Source organism: Xiphophorus maculatus, chromosome 14 (assembly GCF_002775205.1).
Source record: "Xiphophorus maculatus strain JP 163 A chromosome 14, X_maculatus-5.0-male, whole genome shotgun sequence".
Taxonomy (NCBI): domain Eukaryota; kingdom Metazoa; phylum Chordata; class Actinopteri; order Cyprinodontiformes; family Poeciliidae; genus Xiphophorus; species Xiphophorus maculatus.
In genome coordinates, this window is record NC_036456.1 from 5924386 (window position 1) to 5950252 (window position 25867).

Genomic DNA, 25867 nt, shown 5'->3' on the forward strand with positions numbered 1-25867 from the left:
GATTACATACATATGGAAGCCTGTTTCCGCCACTCTGTAAAAAAAAAAAAAAAAATTATCTCATTATAATGAGATAGTATCTCAAAATAATGAGATACTATCTCATTATAATGAGATAATTTTTTTTTTTTTTTTTTACAGAGTGGCGGAAACAGGCTTCCATAGGCTTCCATACATACAAAAGAGAACAAAGACAATAAGATAAATTTATTTCACAATAAAAACATTTCAAAATATGGATTTAATATTAATAAAACAAGTTTTTTTTTTTTTACGATTTTATAGTTTTATTTACTCTGTACAGAAATAAAGACAAATGAATATAGCGCCACTAATCTCAGAATTCCGTCTTTAAAACTAAACTCAACATGTCAAGATATAAAAAGGGGGATTTAAGATAAGTTTGAAGAGACACCTGTGATATATTTATTACGTATTATATACTATGACATAGCAATACGCTGCAAAAAGGAAGAAACGTACACGTGTCATTGTCTTCAGGTCGTTCTAATTTCACCTCGTTCAACTTATTTTGAAAGCCACGTTGAAACGGAAGTCGCGCCAATCTCTGGCTCGCGCTCTTGGAGCGCCGTGTGAGTGAGCGCGCGCCTTGCCTGGCCTGTCATCGCTCTCGCGCTGACATCACGCAGAGGATTTGCCACAATGTCAAACATGAGCGAACAGCGCGAGCTCATGGCTCCTCCGCGCCACAATGACACGCACTGCCGCGCGCGCCGGCTCGTTCTCTAATCAAAACCCTCCGCCGACCTTCTATGGGTTTATTCTGTGTCCTACGATGCTTTTCGGGTAAGATGGGTTACTCCGCTCTTATTCTGTTGTATCTTATAGTTGGGGAATGCCGGAAATATTGAGTACTTATTCAGTAAATATATGTTTGAATGTTTCGATTTTAATTAATAGAAGGCCCTTGTTATGTTGTCCGCGTTTTTTCTTTATGTGAAAAGTTCTCAGACTACCTATAACGTTGATGCTCTTCGGTTATTACGTAATGGGAGTGCGGACAGAGCTGAGCAGATGTTAAGAGAGGTGCTGTGATGTGATGTGATGACAAACCCGGCTGTTTGCGTAAAGACAGCATCACTTCTACACCACTGCAATGCTGTTTTTTTTTTTTTTTTTTTTTTTTGCAATCCATCAGTGAATCATTGTTAAAAAAAAAGGAAAAAAGTAGAGCACTCAGAAAAAAAATAAATAAATAAAACCTCCAAGTGAAAAGAGTGTTAGCGTAAATAATTTTCAGAACAAAGTCAAGTCAATGAAAATAATAGTTTCCCCCCCCTCTAGGTCCACGTAAGTGTTTGGTCCCAGTCAGAGGTCATGCTGCGGAGGGAGTCTGACACCCACAGCCTGTTTACCTCTGGGGAGACATCCGATAATGACTGTGAGGTAAGGCTCTATATCTTTTTATATATATATATATATATATATATATATATATATATATATATATATATATATATATATATTATTATTATTGCGCAAAACCTGTTTTTGGATTACTTGGATTTTGACGTTACATTACATAGAAAAGAAGCCATGCAGCCAGCTGAGACGCCTAACAAGCCTTCATACCGCCTAAACCAACTTAAAATGTAATTCATAAAATTGAGGTGACAAATTGCATGCATTTTATTTTTGCTAAATTTTAAAAAAACATTTATGTTTACAGGTCATTTAAACATATCATGTCACGTTTAAGCCTGTTTACGTGATGCCATTCCATTCGGAATGCCAAACTCGGGCATTAATTTATAGTAAAATATTCATACAAACCAACAATTGTGTTGGCAAAGTTCCCAGCTCAAATATGAGTTTATAGAGTGAAGCTTTGTATTTGAACAAATGATCATTTGTAAGAAAATTGTCATTTCAAGACAACTCCAGTTTGTGCTTCAGCAACTTCCTCCCAACGGCCGTCTCCTAAATAAACCTCACTTTTATTTAGGAGAAGAAGAGCTCCCAAAAACTACATTCTGACCACACCATCTGTGTCACAAAAATAAAATATAAACACCGAATCAAACAGCATCTACAGTCAAACTGAGAAATAAAAAGTTAATTATTGCAACTAAACATCCAGAAGAATAATTTCGAGAGGTTTTTGACTTAACACAAATGTGGATATCAACACTAGTTGACAAGTTTGTACTAAGAGAAAACACATAAAAAGTAAAAATTGTTGTTAAAAAGTCAGTTTTTACTCAGTAGACTTTATGCTCACAAACAACGACTTTGGTTGACGCTTTGGTCTGACTGTTGACTCCCTACTTTCAGGGTTCTGTACTATCTCTAACATGAACTGAACCCTCACATTTTCAATTGTTTCATAATTGTGGGGCAATTACATCTTTCCAGTTGACATACTGTTTTCAGTCAGCAACAAAAAAATCTGTCTTCATCACCATTTTGCTTCCATGGTAACCCATTCGCATTTCCTTTGTAGATGCAGCACTTAAAACTTGTCCCAATGCAAATAAACAATAAAGAAAGAAAGAAACCCATTTTAATATTGATAGGTTTTATGGCTTTGAAATAAAATGGTGTTTAGCCTTTAGTAGCTAAAATATCCTGTTACAATTTCCAAAAAATTCTAACCGATTGTGGAAACCAACTTTCTCAACTATGTACCTTAGGCGGTTTGTCATTAAAATACAACCCATAATAACATATCACCCTTCCTGTTCTCTGCTCAATGCTGACGGACAAAAATAATGGTTAATTGAACATTTTAAGCAAAATTCTCTAAATCAAATGTGTATGCAGCGTTTACTACCAGAACAAATTCCTTGATATTGTTGAAACGTCTGTGTTATTGAACACTGCAACTGCAAACCAATATACTTGATTGAAATTGTAATAATTTGTGAGGTCAGTAATCAAAAGAAAAAAATCAACACAACTTTATTGTGTAATCTACAAAGAAGTGTCTTTTGTGATAAGTGGATGTGATGTTAATTGCTTCCTCGGCTTAATTACTCCGGTTTTTCAAGCATTCGTGATTTCCAGCGTCTGGCAGAGGCAGTCTAATCAGCGCCCGGTTTTCAGCTCTTAAAAATACAAGTAGGTGGAAAAGGTTACATCACAGAGCCATTAGGAGATGCATAATTTCCACAAAAAAAAAAAAAAGAAACAGTTTGGGAAACAACATCTTAAAACTTCCTCCATGCAGCGTTGCTAATCTGCCGCTGGCAGGCAGTAAAAAGGGGGTAAGAGGCATCAAAGAGACAACAGTTCATCCTCTCTGTCTTTGTCTTTGTCTCAGATGGGGGCGAGTTGTGAAGAGGTAGATATAGTGTGCCTGTGCGAGGCCGGTCCCCGTACACTTTATTCAGAAGCACACGCGCCTACGCTGGTGAGTGCTCAGGCTTCCCACTTAAGTGTCTGTGGCTCCGCCGCGCCGCCCCGCTCCGAGCTTTTCTCTACGTGTAAATGTGCGCCTTTCGCCTCCCGCCGACCTCTTCCGTGTCTCTGTTGCTGCTTCTGTTTTTCTACTGTATGTTTTACAGGAGCAGCTCAGAGCCGACAGCTGTCAATGCTGTGTGTGTATGTGTGTGTGTGGTGTGTTTTTTCCCCCCTCAAAGTGTTTTCAGGATCAGTCACTCTCGGCTGTCTTCTTGCTTTTCTGTTGTCAGGGCACTCTGCTGTGTGAACACTGTGGAAAAAACAGAGTCTTGTTAGCCAGGTACTCTGAGGGATATGGCACAGAGGTAATATATAACAGATGAGTGTGTGCGTGCGTGTATGTGTGTGTGTTATCAGTTAGCTGAAGCACCCTATACACTGAGCTCTCTATATTATACTCAAGGTACCAACATGTCAGATCTATATTGTCTTGGAAAAGTATTCAGAACCCTTGAAATGCTTCACATCTTGTCAATATCTTTTTTTTTACCAAACAGAAATCTAGAAAGTTTGACTAAATAGTAGTAGGAATTATACAATAGCAATTCTTAAGTGAACCATAGCTTAGTGAGAAGTAAGACCACCTCTGACTACTTGATCCCTTTTTCTTTAACTGGCCCTGGATGGGATAGTCACGGTTTAAAGAACCTTCCCTTTCATACAACAATTCTATGCAGAAGTCGTTCAACATTTTGAGGTGTTCATTCATTTGTTCCAGAGGAGATCAATACCGCCGGGATATAAATAGGATGACATTTATATAAGTGGTGAGCTCATTGGTCATGCTACCAAAGGAGGCATCAGCTGGCTCATGCATATTAACAACCGTGACATAATGAAAAGTCACACACGAGCACATGCGGTTAGACACATGCCACCACCGCAGGTTGTTTCTGACAACCAACGGCCGTGATTCACCGTCTTTTTAAAAAAAAATTTGAACAACGACTCGTATTTTGATTATGTATTTTAACGTTCCTCTGCGCCGCAGGAGGAGTGCGCGTTATCCGACCCTCAGGGAGAAAGCGATGCAGATGCTGACATAGAGGACACAGACTGCAGGTTGGTTTTACAGGGGTAACCTCTTCACCACGTTTTGCTTGGCTTGTACTTTTTTTTTTTTTTTTCTCCTTATAATGTATTGACCTTAAGTCCGATTGGCTCAGAATCCAGGAGCACAGCTCTCTCCAGCGAATCAGCTCGCGCAGGCGCAAGCGTCCTCGCGTGGCGCGGCAAGACACCACGGAGAGCGAGGACGACGGAGGGCGGAGCCACAAAAGCCATCGCTGGAACCTGCGGCTCAGTCCCGACAGAGCGCACAGCAGGACCATCCTGGAGGTAGAGGGACAATCATCAAGCTGATTGGTGTCATTTAAAATAAAATACCCCATAGGTGGGGGGATAGTTAACCATTCTTTAACTCAGGATGGTCTAGAATCCTGAGTCTTCTCTCTTCTCCTCAAGTGCAACGTTTTTTACACTTTGATCCAGAGAAAAGCAACGATGAGTTTCTCTAGATTTTGCTGCAACATGAGTCCTTCAAGCTCGGAGATGTTCTTCAGGTGACAGAAGGCCGACTTTGTAAGTGTCTCTATGTGGCTCTGAATGTTCAAGTGAGAGTCCATCAATACACACACAGATTTTCTGGCCTGATCGCTTGTTTCCAGTTGTAATAATTGAAGCTGTGCATTGATTGTTCCTCTTCAGGTCCAACAATAACAACTTCAGTTTTGTTCCTAATCAGCTGGAGAAAGTTCCGGCACATCCACACATTGATCTGTTCTAAGAATCTGTTTAGTGCTTGAACAGGTTCAGAGTCACCTGGTGACATTGTACTGTAGAGCTGTGTATCATCTGCGTAGTTATCTTATTTCCTGTTACAACCTGAGCTAGTGGGAGGATGTAGATATTAAATGGGAGGGGTCCCAGGCTTCAGCCTTGCGGTACCCCACTTGTGATTTCCATCTGCTCTTCTCCTCTCCTGATAAAACAGTCATGGAGAAAAGTTGATTTTGTGTTCGGTGAACCATTTCTGTATTGATTTGGCCTCATGTTTGTGGTAATTGTCCTGCTAAGAGACGGAATGATGACTTGTTTTCAGTCTACAGGCAGAATTTGCCAGTTTTTGTTTTAATGTCCTGTTATTTGAGAGCTGATGAGTAATTAGCTCACAGCACATCAGACCTCCCGTCTGATTTAACAGAGTCCACCTTTGTAGCGTTCGTTTTTTGACTGTTGGCAGATCAACCTGGAGTGTTTGTTACAGCTAAGTTGGATATTAATTTGATCTGATCGAAGCAAACAGTTCTAGTTAAAGACCCAGTGAGGTTTAGCAAAACTCCATGTTCACAAAGTTTCCCAGGTGAACAGTCAAAACTTTGTGCCAGTTCATCCTTAACGAGAACGGGTTCTGGGCTAACGTTAGCCACATCAAGATGAATTTGACCATTTTCATAGTTCACCAGCTGAACATTCTGAACTGAGCTTGTTTATTTATCGTACTTTATATTAAATAATTTTTAAAAAGTGTTTATGTCGGTATTTATGATCCAGTGACATATTGATCATGTAATCTCCAAGCATTTGTAACCTGCCTTGCATCTGTCTCCTCTCTTGTCTTTGCTCTCACTCTCGCCCACTTCCCAAAACGCTCATTTACATATTTTATCTGGTGTTTTATTTTTTTTGTTTTTTTTTGTTGGGCCACAGGGCTAAACGAGTCGGACATTTGGACAGTAAAAGAGTCCATTTAGACTCTCTCTCCCTATTAACCCTGTTATTACTGTCCGGTCAGCGCAGATGGGATTTGACAGGAGTTTTTTGTTTCACCTCATAAGCTGTTACTCCACAGTCAAAAAGTCATAATTAGACCGAATAAATGCCAGGCACCGAACGATGAATTTGTTTTGGAAAAAGGTGCAGAAGCACTTCAGATTGGAGCCATAGAATCTAACTACATACTATATAACAACAGTTAAAATAGTAACAAGGTTGCTGTTTGTTTCTAATTAAATCCACATGCTGTTTAAACACATCAGATGAGCAAATTTTCCAACATCTAAATTAAAGTCAACATCTTTGCCGTCGCTACATCTAATTTCTGACTGCGAGAAAAAAATGGGACATGGTTTCAGTTTTACTCAGCTTAACTTTGCGGCACCGTACACTCATAAAATTTGAAATTGATGTAACAATTATATTTCCATTTAAATCCCAATGTTTAAAGCAAAGCCAATAGCATGGTAGCACGTAGGGATCAGATCATTAATTGTGTTAATCGTGACTAACAGATTATTGAAATAATTGTTAACTAATTTAATAATTCATCGTTAACTGCAATATATGGACTCAAAAAAGACCACCACAGGCAAAACCACAAAAATATATACATGTTGCATTTAGATGAAAAATATATTTGCCTACAATTATGTTTCACTCAGAACTCCTCAAGTAGTTTAGTTTAAGCTTCACCTGGTTCAAATTTTGTAAAAGGAAAAAAAAAAGATTTATTAAGTGTCTTTTGCTGTCCAATGATTAATTGGTTAATCCCATTGAAACTGAAAAAATTCCTAGACTTTTCTCTGGCTTTAACTGAAGGAGGAACCGCAAGCGCATCCAGACGCAACGTAACGATCCCCGTCCTTTGCCTTGTTTTCATCCCTCAGGAGAGCGTTTCGCAGGTGAGGCCGCTCATCATCACTGGGCCCAACGTGGAGAAGCAGAAGAGTCCTTCGGATGGGTCCCGAGGCTCCAAGCTGACCTCCCTGTGGCCCTCGTCCCTGCCTCTCCCCGTCAAGCTGCTGCTCCTGCTGCCCGTCTCGCTCTCCCTCGTCATCGTTATAATCTCATTCCTGCTGCCCTGGACCGCCACATGACACAGCATAATGGTTGTTTTTTTGGTTTTTTTCCAAACATCGCACAAACGTCATCGAGTCTTATGATGTAGTCGATAGCATACTTATTTTTTATTACTATTTTTTTTTTAAAGGAAGAATTAGGAGTGATATTAATGATGATTTCTGTTTAGATTGCGTTGTATTGAAGGATGCTAAACGCGTCTTTGGCCAAATCTTTTCAAGGAGCTTACAGTCGCTAAGTCTCGGTTTCTCACCCCCTCTTTTGTAAAAATAGACTTCTCATTTTGTGGCCCCCGGGTGGGGCGGGGCACCAAGGGGTTCAGGAACCTTCAAACAGGGTAACAACACACTCGATTGGAAAACATGTGAAAGACGATGCCGCTACACTATGCAATTCCTCTGTTCCTCCTGCGGCGCTGTGAGTGCTGTTAATGATCTTCGGTCTCGTCATGTCCTTGGCCCTGACACTAACCCCCTCACAGGAGGGGGTTAGTGTCGTTCCTAACCCCCCTCTTAGGAGTATCTTCTGTTAGCGCAGGGACCTGGGGCTCTAAATAGCGTGCAACCCAATTTAAAAAGCAATAGCAACTGAGATCAGACACACGTTTGCTGTGTATAATCTACTGAACATCTGTTGGTTTCATGAACAGATTACATGGATCTTTTTTCTTTTTTTTTTGAAGATTAATTTAAAACACCAAACCATAGTAAAAATGAGCTGACCTCAAAATAAAATAAGCTTTAGGGAAAAAAAATACTGTAACTATGTACAATAAGTTCATATACATCCACATATTCACATAATGCCAACATGATAAATATGAATCTTACGTTACGTATGTTATCGTATGATTGCTGTTTAGAAAAACTGAGCTTGACAATCAATCATGCTAGTTGTTACAAGCTGAAATGCAAACTGGTAAAAAGCCATTTGGCTACTCTGTACTGTATGCTGTATTTGTTTTTACGATGTTCTTTATGAATGATATTTAAACATTTTGTTCAACTAGAGAAAAGAGAAGTGGTTATTATTCATCATCATTTACCGTATCCTATTAGGTACTGTGAATTTAGTTTAGTCTTCAACCCTGCTGTACTGCTCTTCCTAAAGCTCGCATTTCTTCCATTGTACACATATTTCAATTTTTGTGTTTCATGGGGCAATAAAATGTCAATAAAACTAGATTGTATTTTAACAAAAAATAATAATTTAAACTCGTCTGGTTTGAGTTTCGGGGTGCGGGAGGGATATACTAACAGAAGAGTTTTTGCAACATTTGAAAGATATTTTCAGTGCATTATATGGCACTAGGATTGATTGATTTACTTTTTTTACATTTTCAGCTGATGTACATTGCACTGAGTCCAATAAAACAAACCCTCTAAAATAACCTTTTCCCCTCCCTCACCTGCGGTGGCGCTGCACTAAGAACTATTGACGGTAACGACACAAAATCCTCTGAAGAAGACATTCAGCGCAACTTCCTTCTTCACAAAACGTAAACAAGAACGGAGCGGCGTCATTTCAGCGGCGTAGGACTTTTGCTATAATTTTAATGTGAAGGTGTGTGTTTTGTTTTAAGCTTGAAAGGAAGTTGTTCTTGAGAACTTCCTTATTAGTAACTGTAAACTAATAAGGATTACGTTAGCATCTGCTTCACAGATTTATTTTAAAATATGAAATGGAAAGATTTAAGTGATGTTTTGGCATTAGGAGCACTTTACATTAGAACAGGCATTAGGGCAAAAATTTATGAACTAGTCTGACATATTTTACTCTTTATTCTTCAAAACACAATTTTGGATTTGTGAAAACTTTGCCCTATTTCTTAAAACTGGACTTGACATTTACTATAGCAGTAATTTGTAAGAATTTCCTCAAGAAACGGTGAGAAAAAAAGTAGTTAAAATCGAATTTTAGATTAACTTTGACAGAGACTTGCTTCAGCTAACTTTGCTTTTATTGAAAGAGTTGTGCTTGCTGACTTTCCTTTTCTTTTTCCTTCTCCGATTTAAGTTTGATCTGCTTTTCTTCAGCTATGCGTGACACAAGTTACACTGCCATCTACTGATGAAACCGTGACTCATTTTTTTATCCACTCAGACTAAATTCCTGCAAAAAAAGAGACAGATTTTCTATAAAGTTGCATTTTTTGAAAGTTCTCTAAATTTTAGCTGCCAGTGAATGTTTCCCTGCCTATTGGCTTTCACAATGGTCACCACTAATAACCACTAATGCTCTTGCATGTGTCTTGTCGTGGTTTAGTGAATGTGTCTGAAATTCTCTTTGCATTGCAGCTTAGGCATATATTTATTCACTACAGTTAATGAATAGTGCACTGATCTCATTTCTTGCTGATTTCAGTGCTTTTACTAAGGTAGACCTTTTGGGTTTTGGTTTCTAAACATCTCTAACAGTCGTCTGAAAATCAGTATTTGTCCAGTTCAATTTTCTTCATATTTTCCAGTGTTTTCACTGCAAAGTTTTGGAACTGAAATGTTTAAAAATAAAACAGATTAAAATGTGTTTTTGCATTTGGACTTTTCGAAAAAGAGAGAATCTTTGCCTGGGCACTGCTGCTGCTCTCGATCAGATGGCCTAAGGGTAAGACTTGTGGAGGAGGGGTCCCACAACGAGGTTAGATCTTCTCTTGCTACATGCCGTTGTTATGGTAACAATCCGAACTGCTTAGAGAAAACAGACTTTTCATAAGTAGATTATAGCCAGAGTTTAACCCTCTGTTTAAACGTCAGTGATAAAGTGATTACTGCAACATCTGCTCACCTACTGTCCTACAGAAATATGGTTAAAAAAAAATCTTTGTGCCCTACTCGCATCCAACTTGTAAGGATAATAAATGTGGAACGCACTTTATTGCATAGATGTTTTGTTTTGTTTGTGCATTACTGAGAACCACCCGACTCATTTTCCCGCCTGTTGTTCAGGAGTTTCGCTTTCCGTGTGAATGGCCGGGAGAGTGACATAGCTGCAGTGGATTCAGGTAGGAGTTCGTTTTGTGAAGCGAGATATTGCCCACCGGTTTCACTTCCATTTCGCCCACACGCAGCGCTTCAACTTCGGAGAATTTCAGCAGGATTTGATTAGAGGCTCACTGTGTGTGTGTGTGGACGCAATCAAAGGCCTGTTGCAGAGGTTTTCCAAGGCTCTTAAAGGACCCACAGCCAGGAAATGAAGTTGGACAAGTTTGTAGTAAACATTGGCAAAAAACTTGATTTTTTTTTCCAACACTCATTTTAAGGTATACAATAAAAAATTTTTTTTTTGCATTCTTTGGTTAGCAAACAACATAATATCAATGCTATCTATAACAATAGTAGTTGCTTTTTCTTTTTTTTTTTTTAGATCTGCCTTAATTATTCATGGCATAGATTCAACAAGGCGCGTGAAGGATTGTTCTGAAACTTGTTTCATTGACATGATATACATCAAGCAATTGCTGCAGATTTTGGCAGCTGCACATCCGTGATACAAATTCTGAAAATCCAGAACAGAGAGCTGCTGTCTGGGGAGCCTGGTGGAGCTCAGCGTCATGTCTAAGAAACCAGCTTGAGATCATTTTAGTTACATGATATGGTGCCGGGGAAGTAATTATTAGAAGTGTTGGACATGATAGGCAACAATACCTAAGCCTAATCAAGGAGTCTGGTGATTTGAGGGAGCAGGCAGTGTTTTTTCCCATCTGTTGTCCAGATTTTGTGAGTCAGTGTAAATTGTACCATTAGTTACCTGTTTTTTTGTTTTTGTTTTTAACGTACAGTGGTGACCCCTAGTGTTTGGCTTTGTTTTTGCTTGAGAAATAATGACCGTAAGGAATCCGTTCTGTGATTTTGTCCACTTCAAAGACGGGGAACAGTGCTTTCGAGTTCTGATGCCATCGAACAAGTCTAGTTTACAGTGTCGCCCACCTGTTTCGACTCTCAGCCGACGTCAAAGCGAACGAGCCAACAGGTGCTGTGTGTGTTTTTTTCTTGCCCTTTTGGCCTCCTTCTTTCAGTTGTGTCTCGAGATCTGTGACCCAAATTCCACAGCGCTCGGACGTGAAGGAGAAACGTGATGCCTCTGTTGACCCTCTGGGTATATTCATGGGGCAAGAGTAAAGATGCTTGACAAGACTAGGGTGGACAAATCAGCCCATTGCGTCTTGCTTCGAATTGAGCTACATAGTTGATAAGGACAGTGACAGGTTGGAATGTGCAATCCATTTGGGAACGCAATGATAAAATACACGAAGAGTAGCTATAAAACATATGTCCAAAAGAACTTGTGCATCAACCGCTTTCAAAACTGTTTGGTCTGAACGTGACAACAGACAACCAGCTGAGAATTGTACCTACTTATGTTACACTGAGTATATGTGGCACCTTGGTTATAACAGGAACTCTGGGAACTTGTGCTCCTTCAATGTTTCCATGCAGCTGGAGAGAGAGAGAGAGAGAGAGAGAGGTGGGACTGGAGCAAACATATAACACTGCTGCTTAGGGGGTGAGAAGCAAAGGAACACACAAAAATCTCAGGAACTCAACATAATTTGGACATCCACGACTTGCACCTGTGTCAGAACTTTTCCTCAAAAAACTTCAAACAGTAAGGGATCCACAGTCCTGGAGCATCCAGAGGCCTAAATAGCATCAGCTAATTAAAGTTATTAGAAGAGAGTACAGGAAGACGGAACAAAATGGCAGTAGCTAATCCGTGCCTGCAGAAAGAGTCGATGGAATGGAAGAGAGAGGTGGAGGAGAGCAGGAGAAAACAGTGGAGGGGGACGATATGCCACCAGGCTATGGGTGAAGTGAGAGTTGAGGATGAGGCGGAGGAGGAAGGTAAGGATGTCAGCAGCTTTAAAAAGGTGAATGAGGAAGAAGAGAGCAGGGAAGTAGGAGGACCTGAAAAAGAGAAGGAAGAGAAAAGTGGTCACTGGAAAAGAAAGGAAGATAAGGAGATTGCTGAAGCAAATACAAAAGACGATACAGGTAAACGAGATGAAACGGAGTGGGAGGTTATGGAGTGTGAGGAAGTAAATGAAGACGAAGAGAAAGATGAGAGTCAAATAATTGATGACTTGAGAGAAGAGAGGGCAAAGGAGTCAGAGAAGGAGAGGATGATGGACGGGGAGCATGGTGATGAAAGTGAGGAGACCAGGCATTTGAAGCGAGAACAAAATGACGCCTGTGACCTCAGAAAACAGATAAATTAAACGCAGCCTCAGCATTTTCAGCAAAATGACGAAAACGACGAACAAAAACGCGTGAAATGTGAACATGACGGCACAGTTTTAGGTTCAGCGCAATCAGTTTGCAGTGAAGATTATCAGAACACTGAGAAACAGAATCAAGATGAACTAAACTATCCTAACAAAAAATCACAGAGATCTCATAGGAATATTAATCGAGACCGTAAAACTCTGGAGAGCAGCAAAGATGGAAGCAAGACATTGACATGTAGCAAAATGACAGAATCTTGGAAAGCTCAAGCAGAGACTGAATATGATGTTGTAAATCTCCAAGAAGAAGATGCAAATGGTGTGGTATCTGAAGAGCCACTTGATGAGGATGAGAATGAAGAGGAAAGTTTTGTAAGGATGTACTATAAAGATGATTATCCTACAACCGTTTTCTTTGCCTTGAAAGAGTTCAGGGATTCTTTTATTCTCACTGACCTTACGCTGAACACAGAGGATGGCAGGAGCATATGTGTCCACTCCACAGTCATGGCTGCTGTCAGCTCACTCATCTGGATAAAACTGAATGAAAGAAAAGTAGAAAACAGCAGTGTGACTGAAGGTAAACCTGCTCATGCTAGTTCTGGAGGCCGTGGGTGGTCAGTGTCTCTTGGTCCAGAAGTGGATTGTGTCGGATTAGAGGCGGTTGTGGAGTTTGCGTACACTGGACTCATATCATGCTTGAATGAGCAAAACGTTGATCAGATACAAGTTGCTGCTCGAGCAATGGGCTCCCCTCGAGTTTTGGCCCTGTGTCACCTGTACGAAGAGAAACCCACATTACTTTGCAAAGACAATAAAAGGGTAAAACTCTCTGCTGCAGAACAAATGAGCATCAATCTGGAGTCTATAAAACAGTTGTGGATGGACAGAGTTGGTTGTGATGTCCAGTTGGAAGCAATTGGTGGATCAGTTCTTGGTAAGTACTCAGCCAGTCTTCATAGACCACTGTTCTACAAGATATAGATGTGACTGTGCTCCATATGCTTTTATCAAACAGTTATATTGTACCCCATCAGCCCACCATTTCTTCTTTTAGTTAATTCAGCCACTGGGAACTAGAGCAATATCCAACCAATGAAACTAGAGATCACAGGCCTCGGAGGACTGTTATGTTATCTATTTGTGATGCCTGACTGAAACATTTCTTTACCCTAAAAAAGTAAGCTAAATTGCACTAAGGTCTACAGTTGCACAATGGATAAATTAACAACTATGATTTCTAAGATCAAGAAACATCAGAGTTATTGGCATATACAGTTGTTTCCACAGTTTTATATTCATTAACCAACTGAGTCTGTCTTTAGAAACCAGCTCAAGCCTGAACAGCACCGACAGAGTTAACATTTGTATTTAATACTCATCACCTTCTTCTCTCCAGTTCACAGAGTTATCCTAGCTGTCAGTAGTGACTACTTCCGTGGGATGTTTACGTTGGGTATGAAAGAGTCCCTTCAGTCTTGTGTGAGTCTTCCATTCCTCTTGGCCTCAGATCTAGAAGTTCTGATTGGCAGCTCCTACAACGGGACTCTTCCCCTTAACTGGACGGGTGTCTTTGAGATTGCTTGCCTCTCTCTTCAGCTCCAGTATCAACCTACCCTGTCCTTGTGCTTTAGCTTCCTTCAGCAAGAAATAAATGCCCACACTTGCCTTGACGTGGTATCTTTTGCTGAAGCCTATGAAATGGCACATCTTCTGGAAGCTGCAGATGATTTTGTCCTTCGGCAGTTCCAAGAGGTGGCCTGCACCTCCAAGTTCAAGGACCTGCCAGCCAAACAGCTCGTGAAGTACCTGAATAGCAACTCACTCTGTGTTTCATCTGAGCTTGTTGTGTTTAATGCTGTCCTATCATGGATTCAAGCAAAGCCCAGTCGAAGGATTAGACTCGCAGATGAGTTAATGAAAACGGTACAGTTTTCCCTGATGACATTTAAGGAATTCAAAGAGGTCCAATCACAGAACATTTGGCGTGATCACATCCTGACAGAGGTATATAAAAACGTGTTTGAAGACTTCTGCGGCAACCGGACTCCGCAAAAGAGCCAATGTCGTATCTATCTGCCCAAAGAGAGTCTTGTCTTGATTGGGGGCGACCAGATCTCCGAAGACCTGCGCAGCCGCAGCATCAGCAGAGATGTTTGGTTTGGAAATTCTGTAAGAAGTCTAACAGGGACAAACAAGGCAATTGAGTGGAGAAGATTGGGAGAAATACCAGCTTCACCAAGGTTCAGTCATGAAGTTGCTGTGCTCAATGGGCAACTGTACATTCTTGGAGGCAAAAAATATTACGGCAAGGGTGACATCTTTAATTCCGTTTATAGGTGAGGGAAGGCAGTATGACAAAGACAGGAATAAATTAGTATGTTATCTATCACAGTTTTAACATCTGTACTTATCTCTGCACTCCACATGTAGGTACGACCCACTTCAGAACAGCTGGGAGTGCCTGGGTGAGATGCAAGAGAAGAGAGCCTCTTTCTCTGTGGTTGTACTGGATGGACGATTATATGCTGTTGGTGGATACTGTGAACCTGACCATATGGATACTGTTGAATGTTACTGCCCCACTACAGACTCCTGGAGGTAATCTAGAAAGAAAAATAATCACGAGTTCACTGCCATGTGTATGATTCCACAGCATTCTTTTACCTACTTTGTGTCTTTGAACACATTAACACATATGGATTTGTTGCTAAAAACATCTTTACTAGTTTAAATGACATGAATGTGTCTATCCTTTGCTTACATCAGTCTCTTCCCTTTCAGATTTGCCTGCCCCTTGGATCTACCTTTGGGTGGACATGTAGCAAAGGTTTTCAAAGGGCAGATCTTTATCTCAGGAGGACAAAACACTGACCAGTTGTGTGTTGCATCTATGTTCCTGTATCACCCGGAGACAGGAAGCACCTTCCTGACAAGCATGAGCAAGCCTCGAGCTCATCACAGCATGGAGACTTTGGGAGAACACCTGTATGTAGCAGGAGGAATCACCACAAATGACAACATGGCTGTTATTGACCAGCTTGCCTGTGAAATGTACAGTCCAGCTGCAAACTCCTGGACCGCGTTTACGTCTCTGCAGGTGCCACACGTCGGGGCGGGGAGTGCAGTTTTGGAGGGAATGTTTTATTTGTTGGGTGGATACAGCCAGGAGGACTTCAGTGACACTAACATGGTCCATCGCTATGACAACGCCACGCAGAAATGGGAGAACATGGGACAGATGCCAGGGCCCAACAATGAAATACGAGCATGTGTGCTGCGTTTGCCGCAGCATTTACGTATGTAAAATGTTGTCAGCATATCAGCGATTTCAGACCCAACTTTTCAGGAGCTAATAATTTTTTTACAATGACGTGTGTTGGGCTTTTGGCTTCTGGTATCTGAAATATAATTTTTGTAAGGAGAAACTCAAACTTCAAGTGTTCAAGTGATCATCTTAAAATCTAAATGATTCATCTCAAACTACACAAATTTGTCGGTTTTATTGACCTTAGCTTCCATTTTTTAAGATAAAGTTGACTGTTAATTATATACATCCAACAATGAAAAAAATACACTACTGCAGTAGTAATTTGAAACTTGCAAAGTTTTCAAACTGACTAGAGATGTTACGGTCCCTGTATATTGTAGTAAACAGGTTATTAAATAAATGTATTTTTAACAGTGAATCAAAGTTTATGGTTTATGTTTAATATATGTCTTATGATAAATGTGTCCAAACACTGCGATATATAGGTGCAGACATTTAGAGATATTTATATGATTGAGAGTTTTGCTGAAATAAATTCTGTAAAGTCATCAGTTGATTTTTTATAATGTCTGTAATGTGGTAATTAGGCCTGTCACAATAAATTCGGCTGGATGATAAATTTCCCCAGAAGTTAACATGAAAATGATTTTCTCCTTCTTGCAATACCAATCTATGACCACAAGAGGGGCCTGTCCTCCCACTCCCACTTTGCTCAATTGAGACGCTGCAGTAAAAGGTTTTGAGGCACAGTAAACCTTGCAATGAGATAAAAACAACAATTCATACTTGGTCTACAGACCTTCATATCTACTTTAATACATCTACAATTTAAACTAATTAATTGTCTTTTAATCAGGTACTGCATTTTTCTTTTTTTAAATTTTTTTTTTGTTAAAGTAGTTTTGATTACCATAAAAAGGCTTTCTTCTTACGTTGTCCCACGCTTAAGAAATGTGAAATTTAGTTGCATTTTGTTGTCAGTTTGTTGGCAGCAGTAGATTTTCTCACAGTGGACACCTGCAGCTCTCCTCACACTTAACATCAACTCACCACCTCATCCATCTGGCCTCATCCTACCGCGATGATATGAGAGGGGTAACCGCAGTGGGTTATATTCGTCTAGATCTGCAGTGCTGTTCAACTGAGTGCACAGATGTTGCAGTCATAACAGAGAACCTGTTAGGCGTCAAAAGAGATGAATCACTATATGTGTCCATCTTCCTCAACAATAGGGTTTTGTTTCACACCAATTCTCCCAAGTCTAAGGAGTGACGTCGACAAACTGGAGAAATGCCGAGAAAGAGTCGGGGGAAACTTCAGTGGAATCGAGCAGAGGCTGCATTTAACCGAGAAGAACCTAATCGGAAAAAAAAAAAAAAAAGCCAAGCTCGAAAGTCTGGAGATGAAAACTGAAGCTGACTTTGAGAACATGAAAACACTGCTGGACGCGTACAAGCACGAACTGTCCCACCTCAACTCAAAGGCCCAAAACCTTGAGGCACAACTGGAAGGTCATCTGAACGTAACCAAGGTGGACCTTGAAGAAAAACTGGATGCGACTGAGAAAAATACTGACGGTAATTTCAAACTTAATATTCTTTGAGATCAATAACAATATTCATAATTGAAAGGTTTTAACTTACTTAACCTGTATTTCAAGCTCTTAGCACCAAACTACGCAACCAAAAACCTGAACTGGACCACAAAATCACAAGCAGGTTCAACAAAGCCATTCATGAGCTGAAAACACAAAACGCCACGATGAACCATCTGATTGGTCAAACTGTTGTAATTCTGATAGCTGATATGGAGCCTAAAATGCCAGCAAATGTAGTCAAAGTAATCATGAATAGGGTTTAGCTTGTTGACCTGTTTTGGCCATAAAAGCCAAGCTTTTCCATCTACAGATGGAAACCGAAGATTCAATCAACAACACCAAAGCCTTTACTGGAAGCGAACAAAAATGAACTTTCCCTCCTGAATTGAACGACTCGGGGTCTTGAAGTGAACCTTGAAGACCGACTGGTTGCCACCAAGACTGACCTTGAAAAGAAACTACAGATGATTGAGGAAACCACTGAAGGTAGTTCTGCAATGACACGATCAAATGACCAAAATTCAAGATTATCGAAGTGGACGATAAGTTTCTTTTAGATAAGGCATAAACCAGATTAGTAAAAATATTTCTTTTTTGTTGCCACGTTGTTGTTCACATAGTGTTTAACTTGCCAGTAATGGGATTGAAAGCAATTTAATATTTTATATTGACTTTTGCACTCTTTTTGTTTTTTTTTACATCAAAGTGAAGATTATAACTTTAGAGATGGAAACTGAAGCTTCGTTCAACAGCAGTAAAACTCTGCTGAACTCGCACGAGAATCAGATTTCCCGCCTAAACTCAACAACTCAGGCCCTCAGAGTCGATCTAGAATCCCGACTGAACGTCACCAAGATGGACCTGGAAAACCAACTGCAGGTGGTTCAGTTCAAAAGCGAAGGTAATTTTGACAGTTGAACAGCATTTTATTTATTTTCTGGTAAATTACTTAAGGTTTGCACATATTAAACTGAATATGTTGCGCAAATATTCTTGCAGAGTTGACCAGATTCACAAGCAACCAGAAAATCGATATTAGCGTCCTGAAGAATGAAGTTGATGAACTGGAGAAGCACCAAGAAAGATTTGGGGGAAACTTCAGTCACTTCAGCGGTTTGGCTGTAGAAAGAAGACATGTGGAACAAGATGGGCTAGGTTGAAGACAAATACAATTCCACTTCCCAGTTATGCACTACTTTGTGTTGGTCTACCTATTAAATAATACTTTTGTAAGTAATTTTATACCTTTGCGAGTCAAAATGACAGGTTGGATTTTCTGTAACGGTTTCTGATTATGACCATCTGGTTAGTGTCTGAACTGCTGGGGCAAGTGGAGAAGACAGGCCTTAATGTCAGTAACAGCCCCTGGTAGCTTGCCCATGGTCTCCCACCGCTGGAGGCCGGGGTCAAACCGATGGACCAGTCCCGACTCGCTGTAATCGTCCTGGCAGTATCCTCCCAGAACATAGAGCTTCTCCTCCAGGACAGCCGAGGCAGAGCCAACATGGGGCACTGGCAGCGAGGAAAAATCAGCCCAAGAGTCTGTCACTGGGTCGTACACCTCACAGGCAAGCTGATCGGTGTAGAACTTCCTCAGGTTACACAGCCCACCGGCAACGTAAAGGCGTCCTCGCAATGCTTCCATACAGTGTTGGGCTCGGTCACGGGACATGTCCGCCAGGTAGACGCTTCCTCTCTCCGGGTGGTACAGGAACATGGAGGCCAGGCACACATATTTACAGTTAAAACCTCCAGAGATGAAGATGCCTCCATTTATGGCAGAGACTCCACAGCCACTGAGAGCCTGGTCCAGAGGGCGGACGAAGCTAGGAAAAAGAAAATAACATACGTCAGTTAATGATGATATAAACATCTGAAATCAGGGAGAAACTACTTTCTGCTAAACTGATAGAATTTTGCTAGCATCTGTCTTTCTCTCATGAAAATTAAATAACTAGACATAGCGCTAAGGAAAATGATTCCTGGGTTGATGGCTTTGCCAGTGACAGCCAATAGCATGTCAAGCAGCATTGCTCCAAGGTCACCTTCCCAAGCCACAATTTCTTTAAAAATATTTTAGATGCCCTATGAAAAAATCTTTAAATAGGCAAATTTACCCCAAATAACTTGAAGTTATCTTCCACATAAAAATATCTGTATATTCAACTGTGATTAATCACAGTTCAGTATTCATTGTTCTGTGCAAATGTAATTTCAATCGTCCAAATCATCCCAAAATACTGCAGTCATCCTTCTAATCCCTGTTATGGCTTTCCAAAAATATGTTTCTATTTTAGAGGGTAAACATTTTTTTAATTATTTGTTTCTGGGTCAACATCTAAATAAAGGTTGTCTGCAACTCTATACTGATAAAGCCATGAACAAAGTTTAAGAGCTGGGATTGGAGTGTATCCTAGGACAGTGTAAAAAACCCTCAAATAAGCAAAAAAATAAAAAACAAACAAACAAACAAAAACATAATTCCCTGAGCAATTCACAAACGCCTTCTAATTCAAATTCAATATTAAAAGTGTTTTCAACTGAAACTGAATTTAATAGAAACCTACTGAATACATTTCCACATTATAATCAGATGCTCTCTCAGATGGCAAATGTTGCCATCCGGTGTCCAGTCACTGGTATTGCATATTCATAAGTTAGGAACTTATGAAATTCATAAGTTCATAAGCTTCTTATGAACTTACGATTAATAAAATCGTAGCACAATACAGTTTTACTGGAGCCTGCATTTTCTAACCAAATAGAATCTCAATTATTAATTATTTAAAAAAAAAGATGATATGGTTCAAATATGTAAAAGTTCAACTTATTGGTACACTGACACAATTGAGCCTTTCTCTGAGAGAATTTACATTCTTTTTACATATGCATTACATTTACATATGCTCCAAAAACAAGTTACATTTAGAAATGGACCCGTCACTGAGCCAAACCCAGGAAAAGACCAGGCACACCTGCAATAAGGTTAAAGAAAAGCGAGCAGGAAATTGAAAGAAATAAACTTTAAAATAAATCAATGAGTAAATAATGCATTAAAAATAAAACATCCTATTAATATTAATATTTTCCACAGATTTTTAACACAGATATTAAGTAGCTTGGTCCAATAAAATACTTTGTTGAAAACTTCTGACTGGATTTTAAACTACTGAAAGGTTTATATATGTCTAATTAGTTACAAGATCAGCAATGTTGTTGTAAAAATCCCAATAATACTTATTATTTAGAAAGTATTGGGTGCTAAGCATGCCAGCCTTTAACAAATTATTTCAGAAAGACCAGGTTTGACCCCTCTTAGGGCTACAACACTGTAAAACACATGAGGACTTCACAGCATCATCATGGGATGGAGGTGAACAGGTAATGTACCAAAGTATGCTTCATCTAGAATGCTTATACCACTCTATAATACAAAATTAGCCATTAGCTAAAATGCTAATTGTAGCATAGAGGTGTTAGAGGGATTCTGCTGACCTGTCTTGTTCTACAAGTGACCAGTCCAACTCGTCTTAAGGAAGGACTTGTGGAATTTATTTACTACAGTTTTTTATGTTGCATTAACACACAGTCTCTTGTGTTTAAAGATATAGTAATAGCTCCTAAGTACCAAACAGTATCAAGTAAATAATGTGTCCTTATAAAACCAGCATGGCGCATCTTTATTTCTCAGATATAACATCTTCTTTAGCTAGACTCTGATCCAGTTTCCATTTATCCTCTGTTTTAAACATTTAAAAATTGTGTTCAGGAATTTAATTGCAAATGACAAATATATTACCTCCACGAGTTGCTATCTGGTTTATACATCTCAACGCTGTCTGTGTTGGTGTCAATCTCTTTGTCTCCACCAATGGCATAAAGGCGCTCCTCATGCACCACCAATGAGAAGTTACTTCTTGGCTCCTGCATGTCGGCCATCCTTTTCCAAGTGTTTGTCACGGGGTCGTAGCTACATGATGTAGAGTAAAAGAAAGGATATGGATGATGAGAACATACTGTAAGTCTAAGAAATGGATATAAATGGTGTGATTTGTTTCCTTACCTGTAGGCTGATGTCATTATGTTATCCTTGGCATAAAAGTAACATCCACCAGCTACATACAACCTTTTGTCCATTACTGCCACGCCATGTCTGAACTTTGGCTTTTCTGGAATCTCACCTAGTCTCCTCCACTCTATCTCCTTCACCAATCCTGTGCCATTGCGCAAAGAGTTGGCAAACCAGATATCCTGGCTTGGTATACGTTTACCCACATCTGGATCCAGCTGGTCTCCCCCAACCACACAAAGAGCGTCTTTAGGTCGCCTGATTCGGCAGTATTCATCAGACTTTGGGAGACTGAAACCAAATTCTTTGAGAGCGGATCCATAGAGTTCCACTTCTTTGTCTGCAAAGCACTCCATGTGCAGATTAATTGCTCTAACCTCCCTGAACTCACGAAAGGTCATGAGTGGGAAACGAACTCCGCTCATCAGTAAAGCAGCCTGGGCCATCCTCTCTTCGGGATCCGCTTGAATCCAGGAGATTACAGCACGAAATACAGTCAACTCTGAAGGCACGCACAGACCATCGCAGCGGAGCAAGTCCAGGAGCTTCTTTGCGGGAAGGTCTTGAAACTTTGCTGTTGCTGACACTTCCCTGAAGTTCCTCAGTGTAAAGTCATTGGCTTCCTCGAGGAGTTCTGACAAGCCATATGCTTCAGCGAATGATTCCACGTCTAGACACGAGTTTACCTGCATTTCTTCTCGCATGAATTTCAGGCAAAGCAAGAAAGCAGATTGAAACTGAAGCTGGAGGGCAGCGCAGGCTATCTCAAAAACACAGTCCCAGCTGAGATGAAGAGTCCCGCTGTAGGACCAACCAATTAGTGCCTCCAATTCACAGGCCGGTACAAAGGGAAGAGCGATGCAGGCCTGGTGAGATTCCTTCATTCCACATGTGAACATCCCACGGAAGTAGTCGCTGCTTGCTGCCAGGATAATTCTATGAACTGGAGTCAGACAGAAGTAAAGGTCAACTCTGGCTACTACCATAAAGTAGTCAGTACAGCAAGCTAATATCATACTGACTTACCATGGAAAGAAATCTCATCCAGTTCCAAAATTACATCACATCCAACTTTGTCTTCCAACAACCTTTCAATGGATCGTAGAGTATCCTTCAGATGTACGTCTGCAGAGATTCTATCTTGGCCGGTTTTAGGACATTGAACTTCCTTTGTCCCGTTTATGTTGTTGCAGAAATCCAACAGTTGCGGGACCTCCAGTACTTTAGCTGCAGTTTTGATCTGAGTTAGAGTGTCTTTGTTTAAAATCGATAGATCTCCACTGTAAGCAAACTCAATAACTGCCTGAAGCCCAATTTGGTCAACTTCATTACCCATGTGTACCGACCACATTGTGACTTTCCCTGGAGTACTGTAAGACTGTCCCGTGTTTTTTTCCTTAAGTTTTTCTAGAATGAAGGCACTGACAGCAGCCAGAATTAGGGAATGCACACTAAAGCTGCTGCCGTCCTCAGTAGCCAGAGTCAGGTCTGTAAGAATAGAGGAAATCTGCAGTTCCTTAAGAGTCATAAATATCTCTTTAGGAAAGGTTTTGCTTGAAAATGTGTAGACATGATGTTCCATATCCTCAACTGCCTCATCACTGGTATGTCCACCGGCATCATCCTTATTACTTTGAGTCTTTCTCACCTCGGACTCTTTAGTTTTATCTCCTTGACTAGCTAGGCCCATCCTGGAATCGTTGTAAGCAACAATTCGCCTCAACTCACGGTTGTCTTGTTCTAACCCTTCTCCACCTTCTTCAGTCACTCTTTTAATCCTCTCCTTTTCTTTCCTCCATCGTTCTTCCCACTCCATCGGAAGGTAGCGCCTGGTAAACTCCATGTCAAAGGTGGATTTTTAACTTTGCTGAAGGCATTCGGCAAAATCTCTTAAAACGTTCACCTCAACGCCAACTCTTCTTTCACACACAGATCTGACTTCCACTTCTCTTCAGACAGAGATTTCTACTCCACATAAACAAGCAGCTTTTTATAGCAACTAGGCCAGAGAGATTCAGTTTCAAGAAGTCTCTTGGCTTGACTTACCTTGTAGTAGTTTTCAGGGTTTTTCTGACAAACTGAATACATTTAGAAGGTAAAAACAATCTAAAGTAAAAGTTCAACATAGAGTTTTAAGGTCTGAGAAAGAAGGCAGCCATATCAAGTTACAGAAATGTCAGATTCATTATTTTTCATTTAACCACGAAATTTGTTTTCAATAGGAAATCAGACAGGCGTCTCTCAAAGATAACAAAATCGTGTAAAAGGAGAATCAATTTGGAAAGAAATAAATGTAGCTATTTTCTTAACGTGAATTTCAAAATGAATGGAATATTATAAATAATTTATGCACTTTTAAATATTCAATACAAAGGTCTTCATTGCCATTACAGCAATCGAGCCATCACCCTAATCTTTAGCCGACTCCTTACATCCTTTATCAGCTTTAAGTCTGCACTGCAGTGGAGCCATTCAAAAACATTATTATCAGACAAAAAGCAAGTAAAAATTTGCAGGTTAATTTAAATAGAAATTTGCCAAATATATGAATTATGCTGGGCTTCACTCTTTGAATTAGAGTTAAAAGATAATCTGAAATGCAAATCACTGGTTAACATTCAAAATCATAAAAAGCCACACTGGCTTACTTTGACTTTTAGCTTTAAAATGCCATAAACAGAAATGACAAAATTTAAAGCGCCACATTCTAAAATGTGCCAGAAGCTTTCTCGTCAAATTTCTTTAAGTATCACTATTTGTGCCACTTTTCTGCTTCTTCTACCCTTGCATTCTGTGTTCTGTTGAAGTATTTGGCTTTCTGAACTCGCTTGCCTTTGACCTTGAGCATGTTTTCTCGAGAAAGACTTCTGCATTTCTCCTCTGGATTCTGCTGGTGAATTTTGTTGTGGATTATTCAGAACTCATTTTTAGATAGAAAGGTCAAATGACCCCAGGCTTTGTGTGGTTTCATTGTGTGGTTGAACTGAAACTCATCCAGTAGAACTTTGTAGCAGTGCCCTTCCTGAATGGCAATTCACCGTATAACCACGGATAGCTGTTTGTAGCTAGTTGCAAAGTGGAAACGTGGACTCACGATTGGTTGATGAGATCGATTTCGTACAGAAGTTGTTCAGTTGAGAAGTTGGCATCAAATTTCACAATTGGACTCTTGTTAAGAGTAGATTGGTGGTGTACAGATCTAGGTTTCTATGTATGTATTTTGTTGTTTTGTCGTGTCTTGCCCTTGACTGTATCCAGCTGACTCTTGTTCCCTGATTAGCCCCAGTGTATTTCATTTCATCTGTGTCGTCTGTTCCCTGCTGGATCCTTAGTCGTTGTTGAGTCCATCCATCCATTTTCTGCACACCCTTGACTCTAGTGGGGTCGGGAGTCATTGTTGAGTCGTTCTGAATCCGTCGTTCTCTGTTGTCTCTTCCTGTTGGACCTGGCTCTGTCAGCTGGTTTTTGGACATTGTTAAACTCATTATCTGACCTTACCTGGGGACTTACTGCATTAATCCTGACCCTCATCACAGCTAACCACTTCATGACATCCTGAAGGTCCATTATCCTGCTTGGTTTTAGATTAGTAATCTAAAATGAATCATCTAAAATCAGGAAGGATCAGAGCACATCCTTCCTGTTGTCAACCTGGTTCTTTATTTGCTTCTTACCTGTAAATTGTAACACCAACTGACTCTGACAAGGACACACACTCCGAAACAGCCAATATGTGCAGCTTTGTCATGATCAGAGATGCATTACACATTTTTTTTATAAAGATCTTACAGGATGATAATATTTTACATGTATAGATCAGTAGAGTTTGGTGTTTCATTGTAACACAATACAGTTTTACTGGAGCCCACATTTTCTAACCTGACAGAATCTCAATTATTGATGATTTTGTAAAAATAAAAAAATGATATGGTTCAAATATGTCCTTAAAGTTCAACTCATTGGTACACTGACACAGTTGAGCCGTTCTCTGGGAGAATTTGCATTGTGAGCTTTTCTGGAGAACTATTAATTTACATATGCTCCAAAAACAAGTTACGTTTAGAAATGGACCCGTCGCTGAGCCAAAGCCTGGAAAAGACCAGGCACACCTGCAATAAAGTTAATGTAAGATGAGCAGGGAATTCAAGAAAAAATAAACTTTAAAGTTAACGAGTAAATAATACTTATTTTAAAAAATAAAATGTCCAACCACCGTTTCAAACCTACACTGTAAGTATCACTGAAGGTCCGAATGTATAAATGTAATTAAAGAAAAACAATTTTTTCCTGAACAACTGGTAAATGTCATGTTTTGCAGCATCCTGAGTTAAAACAGTCTTCAAAACAAAGCTGATTTTGTTAAGTCAGTAGAACATTTCTCCCCTCTGCCTTTAGAGGTTAGGAAAAAAAAAACCTGTGGCTCTTGCT

General features: G+C 40.0%; 3 protein-coding genes and 1 long non-coding RNA gene across 7 annotated transcripts; 2 read left to right on the forward strand and 2 right to left on the reverse strand.

Annotated features, from left to right (window-relative positions):
• Positions 1-298: 298 nt before the first annotated feature.
• Positions 299-8671, forward strand: LOC102230063. 2 transcript variants are annotated; one of them, XM_023346494.1, is made up of 7 exons: positions 300-807; positions 1306-1407; positions 3284-3373; positions 3654-3728; positions 4415-4485; positions 4590-4761; positions 7089-8671. In XM_023346494.1, exons 2-7 carry the CDS (start codon positions 1339-1341, stop codon positions 7296-7298), a joined length of 687 nt encoding a protein of 228 aa, XP_023202262.1. In that variant the 5' UTR covers positions 300-807; positions 1306-1338; the 3' UTR covers positions 7299-8671. The 2 variants fall into 2 exon arrangements, with proteins under 2 accessions (XP_023202263.1, XP_023202262.1); XM_023346495.1 differs by lacking the exon at positions 3654-3728 and having other exon boundaries at positions 299-807.
• LOC111611003 lies at positions 3368-13037 on the reverse strand. Its single transcript, XR_002753853.1, has 3 exons — positions 12959-13037; positions 11637-11717; positions 3368-3673 (listed from the first exon to the last, which is right to left on the reverse strand). It is a non-coding gene; the product is annotated as an uncharacterized LOC111611003 (long non-coding RNA).
• LOC102231809 lies at positions 11761-15398 on the forward strand. Its single transcript, XM_023346493.1, has 3 exons — positions 11761-12272; positions 14936-15103; positions 15287-15398. Exons 1-3 carry the CDS (start codon positions 11978-11980, stop codon positions 15325-15327), a joined length of 504 nt encoding a protein of 167 aa, XP_023202261.1. The 5' UTR covers positions 11761-11977; the 3' UTR covers positions 15328-15398.
• Positions 15118-23376, reverse strand: LOC102231543 (kelch-like protein 33). Of its 3 annotated transcripts, none has more exons than XM_023346492.1 (5): positions 22466-23376; positions 21434-22382; positions 21170-21340; positions 19120-19196; positions 15118-15309 (listed from the first exon to the last, which is right to left on the reverse strand). In XM_023346492.1, exons 1-5 carry the CDS (start codon positions 23280-23282, stop codon positions 15263-15265), a joined length of 2061 nt encoding a protein of 686 aa, XP_023202260.1. In that variant the 5' UTR covers positions 23283-23376; the 3' UTR covers positions 15118-15262. The 3 variants fall into 3 exon arrangements, 2 of the variants coding, with proteins under 2 accessions (XP_023202260.1, XP_005813230.1); XR_002753852.1 differs by lacking the exon at positions 15118-15309 and adding an exon at positions 17481-18489 and having other exon boundaries at positions 18616-19196; XM_005813173.3 differs by lacking the exon at positions 15118-15309 and having other exon boundaries at positions 17481-19196.
• Positions 23377-25867: the final 2491 nt, after the last annotated feature.